The sequence below is a fragment of the Capricornis sumatraensis genome, chromosome 7, assembly GCF_032405125.1.
Source record: "Capricornis sumatraensis isolate serow.1 chromosome 7, serow.2, whole genome shotgun sequence".
NCBI classification, from domain to species: Eukaryota; Metazoa; Chordata; class Mammalia; order Artiodactyla; family Bovidae; genus Capricornis; species Capricornis sumatraensis.
The window spans coordinates 8,940,079-8,954,369 of NC_091075.1; the positions used below are offsets into that span (position 1 = coordinate 8,940,079).

The 14,291-nt window shown below is 35.2% G+C and overlaps 1 protein-coding gene across 1 annotated transcript in view; it reads right to left on the reverse strand.

Moving 5' to 3' along the window:
* MYOZ2 (myozenin 2) overlaps nt 1-13,799 on the reverse strand; it is a 36,459-nt gene extending 22,660 nt beyond the window's left edge. Inside the window, exon 1 of the mRNA XM_068975633.1 lies at nt 13,724-13,799. Within this exon, the coding sequence (XP_068831734.1) occupies nt 13,724-13,799 (76 nt within the window). The remainder of the gene's footprint in view (nt 1-13,723) is intronic.
* Nucleotides 13,800-14,291: the final 492 nt, after the last annotated feature.

Consider the following 14,291-nt stretch of genomic DNA (forward strand, 5'->3'; position numbering starts at 1 on the left):
TAGGGACCTCCGGACCAAGGAACAACACGGTACTAATTCTTTGGGTTTCTTTTGGCCCGACATATCCCAGACTTGGAGCTGAAAATGCTTTTAACTGAGAAACATGCGGCAGGTGCAGCCAAAAACCTACAGCAAGATTGTTCTCACTAGCCAAGACCAGGAAAGGAGCAACCTACAAAGACAAGAAACTTTTAGACAATAGCTACTCTACTTTAGCCAAATGCCACAGAAAAAACCTAGCCTCACCCATACCAACAAATTTCAAGTGTAGAGCCCAGGATTTTACCCTTGCAAAGCTATAACGAGGTACCCCAGTGCACCCTTATATAAGGGTGGTATCTGAGAGGCCAAGGAGAAAGCTGGGACTTTGTCCCTGTTAGCCAGTAACAACCCTCAACCCCTGCAGAGTTAGTAGAGACTAGGTGGAGATTCTGAACTCCCACCACCTAATAGTAACTAAGTGACCCTCCTCAAGTTTCACTGTGGGCCAACTGAGACTTCTTATTTCTACCTGGCAGTGGTGAATGAGGTGCCACTCTCCTTCCCCTGCTGAAGCAATGTCAGACAAGTATAGATAAAATTGAAGGCTTAAATAAGAGCAAGATTCTTAGAATATAATATGAAAATGTGCACGCTCAAATAAAAAACTCATTTGTCATACCAAGAAACAAGAAGATCTCAAACTAAATGGGAAAAAAGATACATGCCAGCGTGAGAAGACTGAGATATTAAAATTATATAACAAAGATTTTAAAGTGGCCATGATAAAAATGCTTCAAAGAGCAATTACAAAGTTTCTGGAAACAAATGGAAAATTTTAGAAAACTTTAGCAAAGGAAAAAAAATCATGACTGAAATAAAAGTTATAAAGACCCAAATGGAAACTTCAGAACTGAAAAAATAGCCCAAATAAAAAGTTCAGTGGATGGATTCAGTAGCAGAATGGAGGGGATAAAGGAAAGAATCAGTGAACTGGGAGACAGAGTAATGGAAATTACCTAATACGAACAACAGAGGAAAAAAATAGGAAAAAAAGTAAAGAAAGCCTTACGGATCAGTGTGACTGGAACAAAAGATACAGCATTTGTATCACTGAAGTCCCAGAAGGAGAGGAGGTATTTGGGGTTGGAAAAGTACACAAAGAAATAATGACTGAAAACATCCCAAATTTGGCAAGAGTTATAAACCTACAGACTCAGGAAGCAAAAGTATTCTATAAAAGATAAATCTATAGAACTCTACAACAAGACATATCATAAACTTCTGAAAATGAAAGACAAAGGGAAAATCTTGAAAGCAGCCAGAGAAAAATGACAACTTACCTATAGGGAGAAAAAAATGAGAATGACAGTAGATTTCTCATCACAAACCATGAAGACCAGAAGGAAGTGGCACAAAAATGCTGAAAGAAAAGAAATGTCAACCCAGAATCTGATACCAAGTGAAAATATTCTTTAGAAATAAAGGGGAATTTGAGACATCTCCAGATGAAGGACTTCTCTGGTGGCTCAGACGGTAAAGCGTCTGTCTACAATGCGGGAGACCTGGGTTCGAGCCCTGGGTTGGGAAGATCCCCTGGAGAAGGAAATGGCAATCCACTCCAGTACTGTTGCCTGGAAAATCCCATGGACAGAGGAGCCTGGTAGGCTACAGTCTATGGAGTTGCAAAGAGTTGGGCACAACTGAGAGCGACTTCACTTCAGATGAAGGAAAAGTAGGAGATTATTTTTCCTGGAGACCTACCCTAAAAGAATTGATTCATGCTATTATCACAAAACATCCAAGACTGGTGACTTATAAACAGCAAAAAATGTATTTCTTATAGATCTGGAGGCTGGAAGTGTGAGATATGGGTACCAGCATAGTTGGTTCAGTTGAAGTCATTCTTCTGAGTTGCAGACTGCCTACTTCTCACTTTGTTTTCATGTAATGGAAGAGACATGGTAGCTCTCTTGGGCTTCTTTTATAAAGATGTTAATATCATTCATGAAGACTCCACTCTCATGGCCTAATCACCTCCCAAAGGCCTCATCTCCCAACACCATCAGGGGCACTAGAATTTCAATATATGAATTCTAGGGGGACACAAATATTCAGACCATAGCAAATAACTAAATGAAGTTCTTTAAACAAAATGCAAACAAAATAAGGAAACTTAGAACATCAAGAATGAGAAAAGATTACAGTAAGCAAAAATGTGGATAAATACAATAAGTTTTCCTTTCCCTCTTGAGTTTTCTAAATTATGTTTGACTCTAGAAGCAAAAATTATAAACCTCTCAGATATAATTATAAATGTATGTAGAAAATAGTTAACAGTTATAAACAGTAACAGTTATAAACAGAAAGAGGTAAATAGACATAAAGATAGGTAGGTTTTCTGCACTTAAACTGATAAAATGACATCAGTAGACTTTGATAAATTAAACATATATAATGTAATAGAACTACTACTAAAAACTATAAATATATACTTGAAAAACTAGAGGTAAATAAAAATTTAATTCTGAAATATAGGCAAGAAACCCCATAGGAAACTAAGAAAAAGAAAACAGAAGTAAAAAACAGAAAGCAAAAAATAAAATGATAGACTTAAGGTCTACTATGTCAATAATTTTACATTAAATATAAATGCTAAAAATATACTAATTAGAGGATAGAGACTAGTGATTGGATTTAAAAACATGACCCAAATATAAATTGTCTAGAAGAAACCCACTTCAAAAATAAGTACCTTTAGCAATATAGGCAAATTGAAAGTAACAGGATAGAAAAAGATATCAAACAAATATTAATCAATGGGAAGTAGAAGTGGTTATATTAATAGCAGATAAAGTGGACTTCAGAACAAAGGAAATAACCAGAGACAGAGAATGTTATATAATGATTAAAGTGTCAGTCCACTAAGAAGACCTAAAACTACTAAATGTGTATTCATCAGAAAACAGAGCTGCAAATGGAGCAAAAATTAATAGAACTAAAAGGAGAAATAGATAAATCCACAATTATAGTTGGAGACTTCAATATCCCTTTCTCAACAAATGATAGGGCAACAGAGAGAAAATGAGCAAGGATATAAAAGAAGTCAATGACACTATCAACCAGTAGGATGTAAATGTTTGTAAAATACTCTACTGAACAGCAAAAGTTACACATTCTTTCCAGGTGCACATAGAGTATACACCAAGATAGACCATTTCCTGTACCATATAATAAGCTTTGACAAATTCAAAAGAGTGAAAATTATACACAGTATGATCTTTGATCACAGTGGAATCACACTAGAAATCAGTAACAGAACGATTACAAGAAAATCTCCAAATATTTGGAAACAACAAGAAAAAAATACTTCTAAGCAATCTGTGGGTCAAAGAAGTCTCAAAGGAAATAAAAAATTCATTGAACTAAGTGAAATGGAAAATAGAATTCATCAGCAATACTGGGCATTTATTCTAGTGAAATGAAAGTTTTATATTCACACAAAAACTTATACACAAATGTTCACAGCTTTATTCTTAATATAAGAAAAGAGTCAAGTGTACTTTAATGAGTAATGGTTAAAAGGGGCTTCCCAAGTAAAGAATTCTACAATGCAAGAGACGTGGATGCAATCTCTGGTTTGGAAAGAGTTCCTGGAAAAGCAAATGACAACCCACTCCAGTATTCTTGCCTGGGAAATCCCATGGACAGAGGAACCTGGTGGGCTACAGTCCATAGGGTCTCAAGAAAGTTGGACACAACTTAGCTACTAAACAACAACAAATGGTTAAAAACGCTATGATCCATCCATGGCATGGTACTCAGCAATAAAAGCAAACAAACTATTGAAACATACAGCTGGATCTACCTCCAGGGAACTACACTGAGTGAGAAAAGCTATCCTCAAAGGTTACATAATGTATGATTCCATTTTACAGCATCTTAAAATGAAAAAAAAAAATATATATATATATATAGGAGATAGATTACTGATTGATAGGAGTCTCTTGACTGCATAAATGTCAATATTCTCGTTGTGATATTGTCAATATTCTCGTTGTGATATTGTACCATGGTTTTGAAGATGTTGATATTGGGGGAAACTGGGAAAACATACCAGGTTTGCTCTGTATTCTTACATGCATCTGTACTCAGTCACTCAGCTCAGTTGTGTCCAACTCTGCCACCCCACGGACTATAGCCTGTCAGGCTCCTGTCCATGGAATTCTCCAGGCAAGAATACTGGATTGGGTAGCCATTCCCTTCTCCAGCGAATCTTCCTGACTCAGGGATCAAACTCTTGTCTCCTGCATTGGCAGGCGGATTCTTTACCACTGAGCCACCTGGGAAGCCTATTCATTCTTACAGCTGCATGTAAACTTTTATCTCAAAATCAAAAGTTTAATTAAGAGCTATCAACCATGAAAAGACATGAAGGATCCTTAAATGTATATTGCTAAGTGAAAGAAGCCAGTATGTAATGGGTTACTGTGTGACTCCAACTTCTGAAAAAGACACAACTTTGTAAGAAAGGAAAAGAATCAGTGGTTGTCAAGCGCCTATGGGGAGGGAGTGCACATGAAGATGTTGAGCACAGAGGACTTTTAGGGCAGGGAGACTGTTCTGCATGATATTATAATGGCAGGTACATGACAGTGTGCATTCACTTGAAACCCACTGAACAATATAAGCCAGTGTGAACCCTGACATAAACTATGGACTTCAATTAATAATACTATATCAATATTGATTTATCAATCACAGCAAGTATAATACACTATGATGTCAGTAATAGGAGAGACTATATATTAGAAGAAGAAGGGTATATAGGAACACTACTTAACTTTGTGTTCAATTTTTCTGTAAACTGCTCCAAAAAATTAAGTCTATTCTAATTAACATGTTCAATTTAAAATTTTTTCATAGCACTTCCTAATGAATGCAGAATGGCATTGTCTGTTAAGATGGAAAAAATAATAATAATTCTGTGCTTTACAGTCCCTGGGATGACAGAAGTAGCTTATGGAAGAGGAATGAAGGCCAACAGCAGAGTGAGTGAGACTATTTTATAGTTTCCTGGGGCTTGTTTGCTAGCTCTCTGAGTTCTACAAGGAATACTCACTTCTTCTTATTTGCAAGTGTTTGGAGTTTCTATTATTGTGTGCTTGCCACATGGAAGGAGGAACTGGGTTATTTTTTGGTATGTCTATATCCCTCAATATTCTAGAAAGTGTGACAGGAGTGAACTATTTCAGCTTTTTTATTCCGGAATCAAAATAAGTTCCCTTTAGATCACAAATGATAAAAAAGCCACAATAATGCTTATAGTAATTTGGTACAATATTAGGGCTTCCCTGATAGCTCAGTTGATTCTCCACCTGCAATGCAGGAGGCCCCAGTTCAATTCCTAGGTCCAGAAGATCCCCTGGAGAAGGGATAGGCTACCCACTGCAGTATTCTTGGGTTTTCCCTGTGGCTCAGCTGGTAAAGAATCCGTCTGCATTGTGGGAGACCTGGGTTCAATCCTGGGTTGGGAAGAACTCCTGGAGAAGAGAAAGGCTACCCACTCCAGTATTCTGGCCTAGTGAATTCCATGGGCTATAGTCCATGGGGTCAAAGAGTTAGGACATGACTGAGCTACTTTGACTTCACGTCACAATACTAGGGGGTGGAGGGGAAATCTCCTTTAAATGCTTCTTGAAAGAATTCAATTAGCAATGCAAGACAGAGAAGATAAAAAGAATTACAGAAAATTGAAATCCATAGGAATACATATTCTGTTTAACAATTATATATTACAAGTAATGTTTTTAAAGAAATTTAGATTTTTCCTGAAAAACCTTTCAACTGGGACATTTTCAAGAACTAAAAAAATGCCCCATACCAGACAACCACTAGAAAATGCAAAGATGACAGTCTTTATAGTACAGTATGCCCCCTATATGTGAAAGAGTTCCATTCAAAGAGTGCATCCATAAAGTCCAGTGAAGTTACCCTAGGTACCCAACTAACACAATCAGCCATATAGCACCATACTGTAATAATTTCACACAAATAATACATAAAAACCATTTATAATCTTACAGTATCTTGAAAAGTACAGTAGTACAGTACAAGAGCTGGCATGCAGGCATCTTTGAAAGCTTCCAACCTGACAGTTCATAGGTAGGGGACTTAACTATTATGGAATCTTTCTTCTTACAATTAATGCTATAAAGGTTTTCCATAAGGAAACCGAAACAAGGATGCAGCTTCTCTCTTTCTCCTCTTTACCAGTTTGAGTCATTATAAACAGTTAAATGAAAATAGAGTCTAGAAAAAGGAAATAGTGTATTATTATTTTCTAAAAGTTCTAAATTTCAAGCTATGGCATAAGTTTAATTTGGGGACTCCAAGACAAGGATTTGAGAAAACTTTTCTCTCATTTTCCTCTTCCTAATGACCACTGATTACACCAATGTTTCTGAAATAACCACATGACCTAAGTGAATCCTATCCCACTAGCCCCTTAGATTTACAATAGTCCTCTGAGGTATATTTGACAGGAATTATTACCTTTGTGATTGATACAGGAACAGGTGTGTAATGACTTAGGCCAGTGAGAGAAAATACCAGGACTTTTCTTTGTGTACACTGTGCCAAAGATACTTTCTTTTCCTGCTACATATAAGCATGGATGCATATTGTCCCGTAAACTGTTGATATGTACTTGATAAAATGATAGAGTCAGACATGAGGTGAAGCTTACCCCAAGGAAATCAGAGCAGAGGCAGAGAAAGAAACTGGTCCTTAATAACATACTTGAGGTGCCAGATGAAGATTTATTGAATCACCTCTGAACTTTTCAGTTATATTAGGCAGTAAATTCCCTTTATTTTTCAATCTAGTTGGTTTCTGATTTTCTGCTATTTTCAACTTAAAAAGCATGCTAACTGATATGGTCATTCTCTTCAGATCTTCATCTCACTGATATAGGTCCAAAAAGTTTATTAAGATTGGAGTCACAAGAAAGAGTAAAGAAGGATAGCCAAGAAACCCGTAAGTGGGAGTCTCGAAGAAGAAAGGGAAAAAAGAGCAGAGGTATAAACTATACCTCTGGCCAGACTTGTTTGGACTCATAAAAAACATTCACTCCTTTTTAGCAAAATACAATAATTATCACTCAAGCTGCTGCAAGGAATAGATGTATAGCAAGAGCCATGAGGAACTTACCTACCCTCAATAATCAGCTGGTGCAATCCATTATTACAGTAAATTTATATCACAATAGAGAAATAAGAGACAAAAAAGAAAGAGGAGAAGGCACACGTAATTGACCAACTCTCAACTCTCTTTTCTTATTCTTCATACTTACTTTTGTTAAGCCTAAATTATCTCTCTTACTCTATAAGTAACAGACAAGGAATTCATTGGCTTTGAATGACCATCTAAAGGTACTGTGGATCTCTGGGATGAGATAACTTCATGAGAAGTCTACTGGTATCTGAAGCAGGCTTGTCCTGGCTCACAAAGAGTCAATAAATTTTCAGAAATTCTGTGATCTAGTAGTTAAAGTCAATGAACATAGCCACTATTACAATTAAATTATATAAACTTAATGATTAGATAAATTGTATTAAAAAGAAAGCAATAGATACTCAGAAATATCACTTTATAATTCTTTTTGCTATTATCAATGCTCTTGATGTTTTCTTATATCTATTATATCTGTATGGTGGAAATACTTTAGTATTGTATTACTACACACCTCTTCCCAACTCTGCATTCAGTTTCTCCTTGATGGTAGCTCAAACTTGTTTATAGCAAGAGAATTTTGCAAACTCTACAAACAGGCATTCCCCACCTAAAAAACCAGTTAAATATTCACTAACATACTAATAGACATAGGAACATTTAAAGTCAACATGTTTTGCATAAACAAACAATAAAAGACATAACCAAATTTTCCAAGGTTTTTTTTTTTCCCCCTTCCTTTCCAGTAGTTGAGTTTATGATGTCACTGGAGCTCGAGTTCCAGACCATCTATGAGTTGGGAAATCTAACGTATGAACACTCATTTATTTAAATTTTCAGAGTGAAGAATTCTCTCAACTGAGCAGACAGAATCCAAGTTCAGCTGTTCCCTGCTCTTTATTGCAAACCTCTGTGCAGGGTCTTAACAGTGTGTTTTATCTGGATGCCTGATAAATGATATAACTTATTCAGGGTTCATATCCTTGCCCTGATGGATTAGAAGGTTGTCTTTGTGGCATTAGATCATCTATTGAAAATAATATTGCTAGACATACTTTCCTGTTGATGTCATTCATAGTGACCCAGAATTTTCCATTTATTCTTTAAAGATCTTATAGGACTTAATCCATTATAGCTTGCTGCTATTTTAGGGAGATCAGTGGTTATTTTGGATTAAATATCCAATTATAAAAAATATTAAAATATACCTTTAGGGTCTTGACCATAAGAAAATTAATTTCCACAAAAAACTCCACATTTTCCAATCTACTAGAGATATTAAATAATTGTAACTAATATTTTTTATCAGATGCATTTTTTCTAGTTAGATTAAGATTTTAAATCTTACATTAAAAAGTTCAAAATTTTGATTTTTGAGTGTGCTTTTCTTCCACTTCAGCCACGTTACTATGAGTACTGGAAACCAATTGAAAAAATGCATTTTGGTGGGAGAGGTGTCAGTGGTCTTTGAAAATGTGATCTATTTCTTTTTCAAACCTTTCTTCAATATGTAGTCTTATGAGCAGACCCTGGATCTAAATTCTTACAAAAGGAAACATTCTTTTTTTCACATTTATTTCATAGGTTAACATTCTGAAACTTAGTCAGCAAGGATTTATGGATGCACAGATAGTTCTGTTTGTATTTTGAAAATTTTATCCTGCCAGTGTTATATATTTAGTTAGATCAGTGAGTCCAATTCACAGTTTATAAAGATATTCAAATAATTGTAGTAAGACAAAAATCTTTTACAACTGTTTCCCTACAAAATTTACTAGCAGCTGCAATTCTGGTAGAATGGGCAAAGTCACAGACTGGGAGATAATTGAATCTGATTTACTTGAGAGTGGTCCTATCAATTTAGTTAAAAGCCTGCTTAAATCCAAGAGATCTCTGTATTTATACAGGACTCTTCGCCCTGCTTACAGTTAACCTATGTGCACTGAATAATAATCCATAAATATACATCATTGCATACTGAAATATGCATATATACATGCTATATAAAAAAGTTAATAGTCCAGACTGATTTTGATTTTGAATAGTGCTTTAAAAGTCTACATTTGGTTAAAAGTTCACTACTAATTTCTAATAGTTTTCTCTACATGAAAAAAGTTGGTTTTGAAACTCATCTGGAATTGCATATTTTCCTACTTTGTATCTCTTTGCCTTGATTTGAATTCTAAACTATAAAGTTTTCAAAACTTTACTGTTAAAAGTATTGCCACTTATAAACTGTGTAAATCTATAAACATTTAAAAAATGAGATTACCAATGTATTAAAGTATGCAAATTGAATTACACTAACCAGTAATTCAACCAGAACTGTTTATAGGATGTACATCTAGAGTATGTTAGAGTGAAAAAGACAATAAAGAAATTAGAATGATGAAATTATGGCTAGAATTAAACATTATTATTTCAACTTTGGTATAAACTGGAATTTAGCCTGGTTCTCTGCTGCTACTTTTCTGGAAGGCCTTATTAGAGGTTTAGAAATCTATGGCAGATTTAGAAATATCCACGATTTTATAACATATTACTGCACACTGATTTTCAAAATAATGCATGATTTTTCTCATGAGAATGCTAATGTGAAATTTTAAACCAAAGAAAACTCTCAAACTTGTACATTGAAGCGTTAGGGTAAGTTCTTTTTCTCCCCCAGACTTTTTATATTTGATCTGTGGTATTTAAGGCCTTCCTTGTGTCCTCATTTTTATACCAGTAACTTGATCAATTATAGTTTGAGATATGCCTGTATAGGAAAAGTAAAAGGGTTCCTCACCTTAGTCTTCCATCTGAAAGTTAAGACATCATGATTATGTGTCCCTGCAATTTGTGTCAGTATTATCATTGCCTTTGCTATTGGTGGGGAAACTCAAACACACATAGCTCAATACATTAGAGTCATGACATTTTAAAAGTAGATGTCTCAACAAACCCAACCTCTTCAGTCTCAGGTGAGGAATTAGATGTCTGGTCTGGAACCCAGGGCTCCTGGTACCATATCAACAACAGCACTCCATTTAGAACCTGGCTTCCTATTTTCAGACCACAGACTAACCTCTTTTCCTGAAATCACAAAAAGTATCTGCTCAGTCTTCTTCTGTGTACTGTTACTGTTCACCAGCTGTTCACCAGTCATGAGGGAAAACAAACAAACAAAAAACATACCAAAAAAGCCCTCACAAAACCAGCTGAGAAAACTGTAGGGTCACTGAAACAGTAGTCTTTCTATTTCTGAAAGCTCTACTTCTTACGTGTATTTGTGCTTAAAATCAGGGGCCAGCATACTCCCAGTTCTTGCATAATTTTAATTCCTTTTCCCCACCATTTCTGACAGAAGCCAGTTGTTCTAATGTGCCTCTCCTTCTTCCATTCTCATTCCCCCTTCTCTTTCTCTTTCAACTTATTGCTTACTATTCATTTATCCCACCCCCTACCCTTCCTGGGTCTCAAATGAGTTCCTGAGAGAGAAACACGATCACCACTGGAGAATGGGTACAGCTTCAGGAGAAATAGCACAGGATTGGTGGGCATTACCCACCATTATAAGCAGTCTTTTCTTGTCTCCATAACTAATTCATGCACCAATAATGGCAAAATATTTCTGTGTTTTTGTCTTTTAGAATAGCACTTGTTAGATGGTAACAGCATGGCTCTGATATTTCTGTTTAATACTTATAGGTTTTGTATCACAGCTGTAGCACCAAACAGTTACTACCATCAGCTCTAACACTTCTGATACTGATGGTGATGACCATGATGATGATCATCTGGATGTGATGATGAGGACGGTCTGCCTTAGTATTAAGGGATACTTTCTATTAATTACTTTTGAGAGTGTAGTATTTTTGCTTCTGGTACATAATTTGACACCAAATCATGATGGCTCCATAATGAGTGAACATTTTGGGGTTTGTTAGAGGCGGGGTCATCTTCATTTTTACTCAGGCAATCCAGTTCAATGTATTCTAGTCTGTATGGATAGGATTTTCCTGTGATTCTTTGAGGTTATTTCTCCTTAAGATTAAGTGAGTGCTGTGATGAAAAACTCTTCTTTTGATTCTTATATTTTTCTATTGGCAGATCTCAAGGCTCACTAACTATAGTCTCTCTCCCCACAACAAGAACCGGAATGAACTTCTAGTTCAGGTTTAGAAAGCAACCCATTTAGCCATCTCATTGTCACATTTCATTCTCCTCCTGGCTCTATGTTTCTGAAAAGTAATATAAAAAATAAATGAATTATAATACTGCAAAAAAAAATCTTGATGCACAAGGGGAAGAGGGGATGGAAGAAGGATGTAGACTGGGAGAAGAACTTCTCTGATCGTGTTTATAAAGGACAATTCAGTCCAAGTTTTACTTATTTAGTCTTAGAATTAAGATCAAGACTGTGGTATGCTTCATCATACATTATCCAGGTTTTTACTGGTGTGAAGTGTTTGAAAATTTGGAGGATTGTTCCTAAAAATGTTTTCTGTGCAGTCCACATCTCATTTCTGCCTCCTTAGGAAAAATGATGCCCATCTAATTCCACATCTCTAAACAATATGACATATCCAAATAGTAAAGTTCCATGTAATATGTCAGAGGAAATAAAAGAGGGAGATTATTTAAATTACTTCCTAAAGTACTACAGCTATTTTAGTTGAGATGAGTTAAGAAAGAGTCTGTGATTATCCGTGTGTTATCTGTAGTACTTGACCTCCAAACTAAGGCAGAGCATGTGACCCTACTTAAGGGACTGGAAATCTACCCGTGATTTGGGAGGGAGGCTTTAGCAGACTTTACATGGCCAAGACCTGTTGGTGATGAGATAGTAGTTTTGAGAATTTTTTTTATCCCTTGAGATATAATTGTATTTTTTTTATATTTCATTTTAAAAGTTATGTTACAAAAAAAGAAAAAGATACTCTTTATAGGTCTATATCAGCAATAGAGTAGAATTCAAAACATGATTTAAACTGGAAATAAATTAAAATGATGGACTGATTAATGATTATGACATAATTAGAAAATCATAAATTATCCCAAGCCTAGTTTGAAAGTAAGTAAGTTTAGTTACAAACTCAAATGATTATCTGATTTTTGCCTTCCTGATCAGGGAAGCTGTTAAAACAATTTCAAGTAAACAACATGAAGCAGGAGGTACAAAGAAGCATAAAAAAATGAAAAGAAGCATGAATTTTGGAACCTTACATTGGTACAAATTTAGTTCTGGGGTCTGATTCAGAATTATCTTCACTTTATTCTAAGCTAACTCAAAATGATAGTAAAACACAGAACTAAGTTGAATCTGCTATTTTATATTGGATGATTTTATATTACAGAAAATGAAAACAAAATAACAGAATCCTTAAATATGACTACATTATGGGGGAAGCATCTAACACAATCTCTGATTGGTTCTATTCAGCTCACATTATGGAAGGTGAAGTATGAAAATGCTACACTTTGTACACCTGAAACTAACACGGCATTATAAATCAGCTATACTCCAATACAAATTTAAAAGAGAGAAAGAAAAAAATGCTACCCTTACGCCTGCTCTCAGCTGCCTTCACCAGATCTCATTTCTTTAGGTTTCAGTATTGTTCAGGTAAAAGATCATATTCCTTGTCAATAGAAGGGAAGTAAGGAGATGCCCTGAAAACTCCACAGATACATTCTGGAATGGCTCAAATTAGCCCTTAAAGGAATCTAGATATTCTACTTATTTGCTTTTAAAATTGACACTATCCTTTGCTCAGTTTCTTTTATTCTTTTAGTCGAAGTTGAATTTCCATTACAACAATCAAAATGCAATATATAAAGTACTAGAGTCTAGAATTTTTACTAGAACTTAGAGAAAAGAATGACGTATCACCTTACATCTTACATTTAAATTGTTTTGAGTTGTATGTTTTGAGACTATAGGAAATCTGTATTTTCCTAGAAATTATAAATAGTAGATTTCCACACAAAATGTCTTGGTAAATCAGTTACTAAATATGAAGACTATTTCAGTGTTAAAGAAGTTCACAATTAATATGAATTCTAATTTAACAACATTTTTTTTTCCTAAAGGGATAGTAGAACAGATTTTGAATAATTTATGGTAAAAGAAATCAATATAGATCTTGTGGGATGGACAACGAACACAAGATTTCATGAGACCTGTCTGAAAAAAAACAGAAAAAGAAAAAAATAAATGATCTGAGAGTGGTGATATTAACTTATAATGTGAAGAGTGAAAGGCAAGCCAAGCAGAATGTACATCAGCTGTCAGATTGCTTCATTCCTTTAGAGCAGTTGTTCATCTGAAAATAGCTTTCAAATGAGAAAGGATGACTACAAAAGGATTAGTTACCATAGGCTTTTCCACACCCCCTGGAGCTCCAGGTTTGTTATGACAGAATAGCAAGAATTTACAGAAAGTAAACTATAGAATATTAAATAACATCAGGAAGGGTCTACATTAGTGCTGAGCTGTGATAATGCTATGAAGGATTGTCACTGATACCATTTCCATGGATTTCCTTCATGATGGCTGATGCTTGCTCTTTCCTCTGCTTCACCATGGTATTATGTGATAGCATGATTTTTTTTGTTCCCTGTTAAAAATAAAGAAACATTATTGAGGCAATGTGAAGAACTCATTTGCAATATTTTATAATCATCCTTTTGAAGGAGAGCATCTTTGTTCTTTATTATTGCTTTCCTTTGAAAGGCTTTAATACCATTCCTTGTTTGGTGACAGAGTATGCTATTCATTGACAGGCAATGTCACAGTGAACAGAGGCTGATTCTCAGTTTCAGGCCATCTTATCTATATACTAGTACAATCATTATTGGGCAATGAGAAGCAATGAAAGAGCTGGCTTCCTTTCCCCTTCCTTTCTCACTTTCACAGTTTATTTTAACCTGTCATTGCTTCCTTACTGGCCTTCAGTTCCAGCAAACTGTAAGAATGAAGACAGGACACCAGATTAAATAAGAACTCTTTGGTGGTAGCATTTTAATATTGGCATCAACCGCTGTCCTTTAAAGCAAAGAAAGCCCACTAATGAGTCACAGCTCTGAACTTCCTT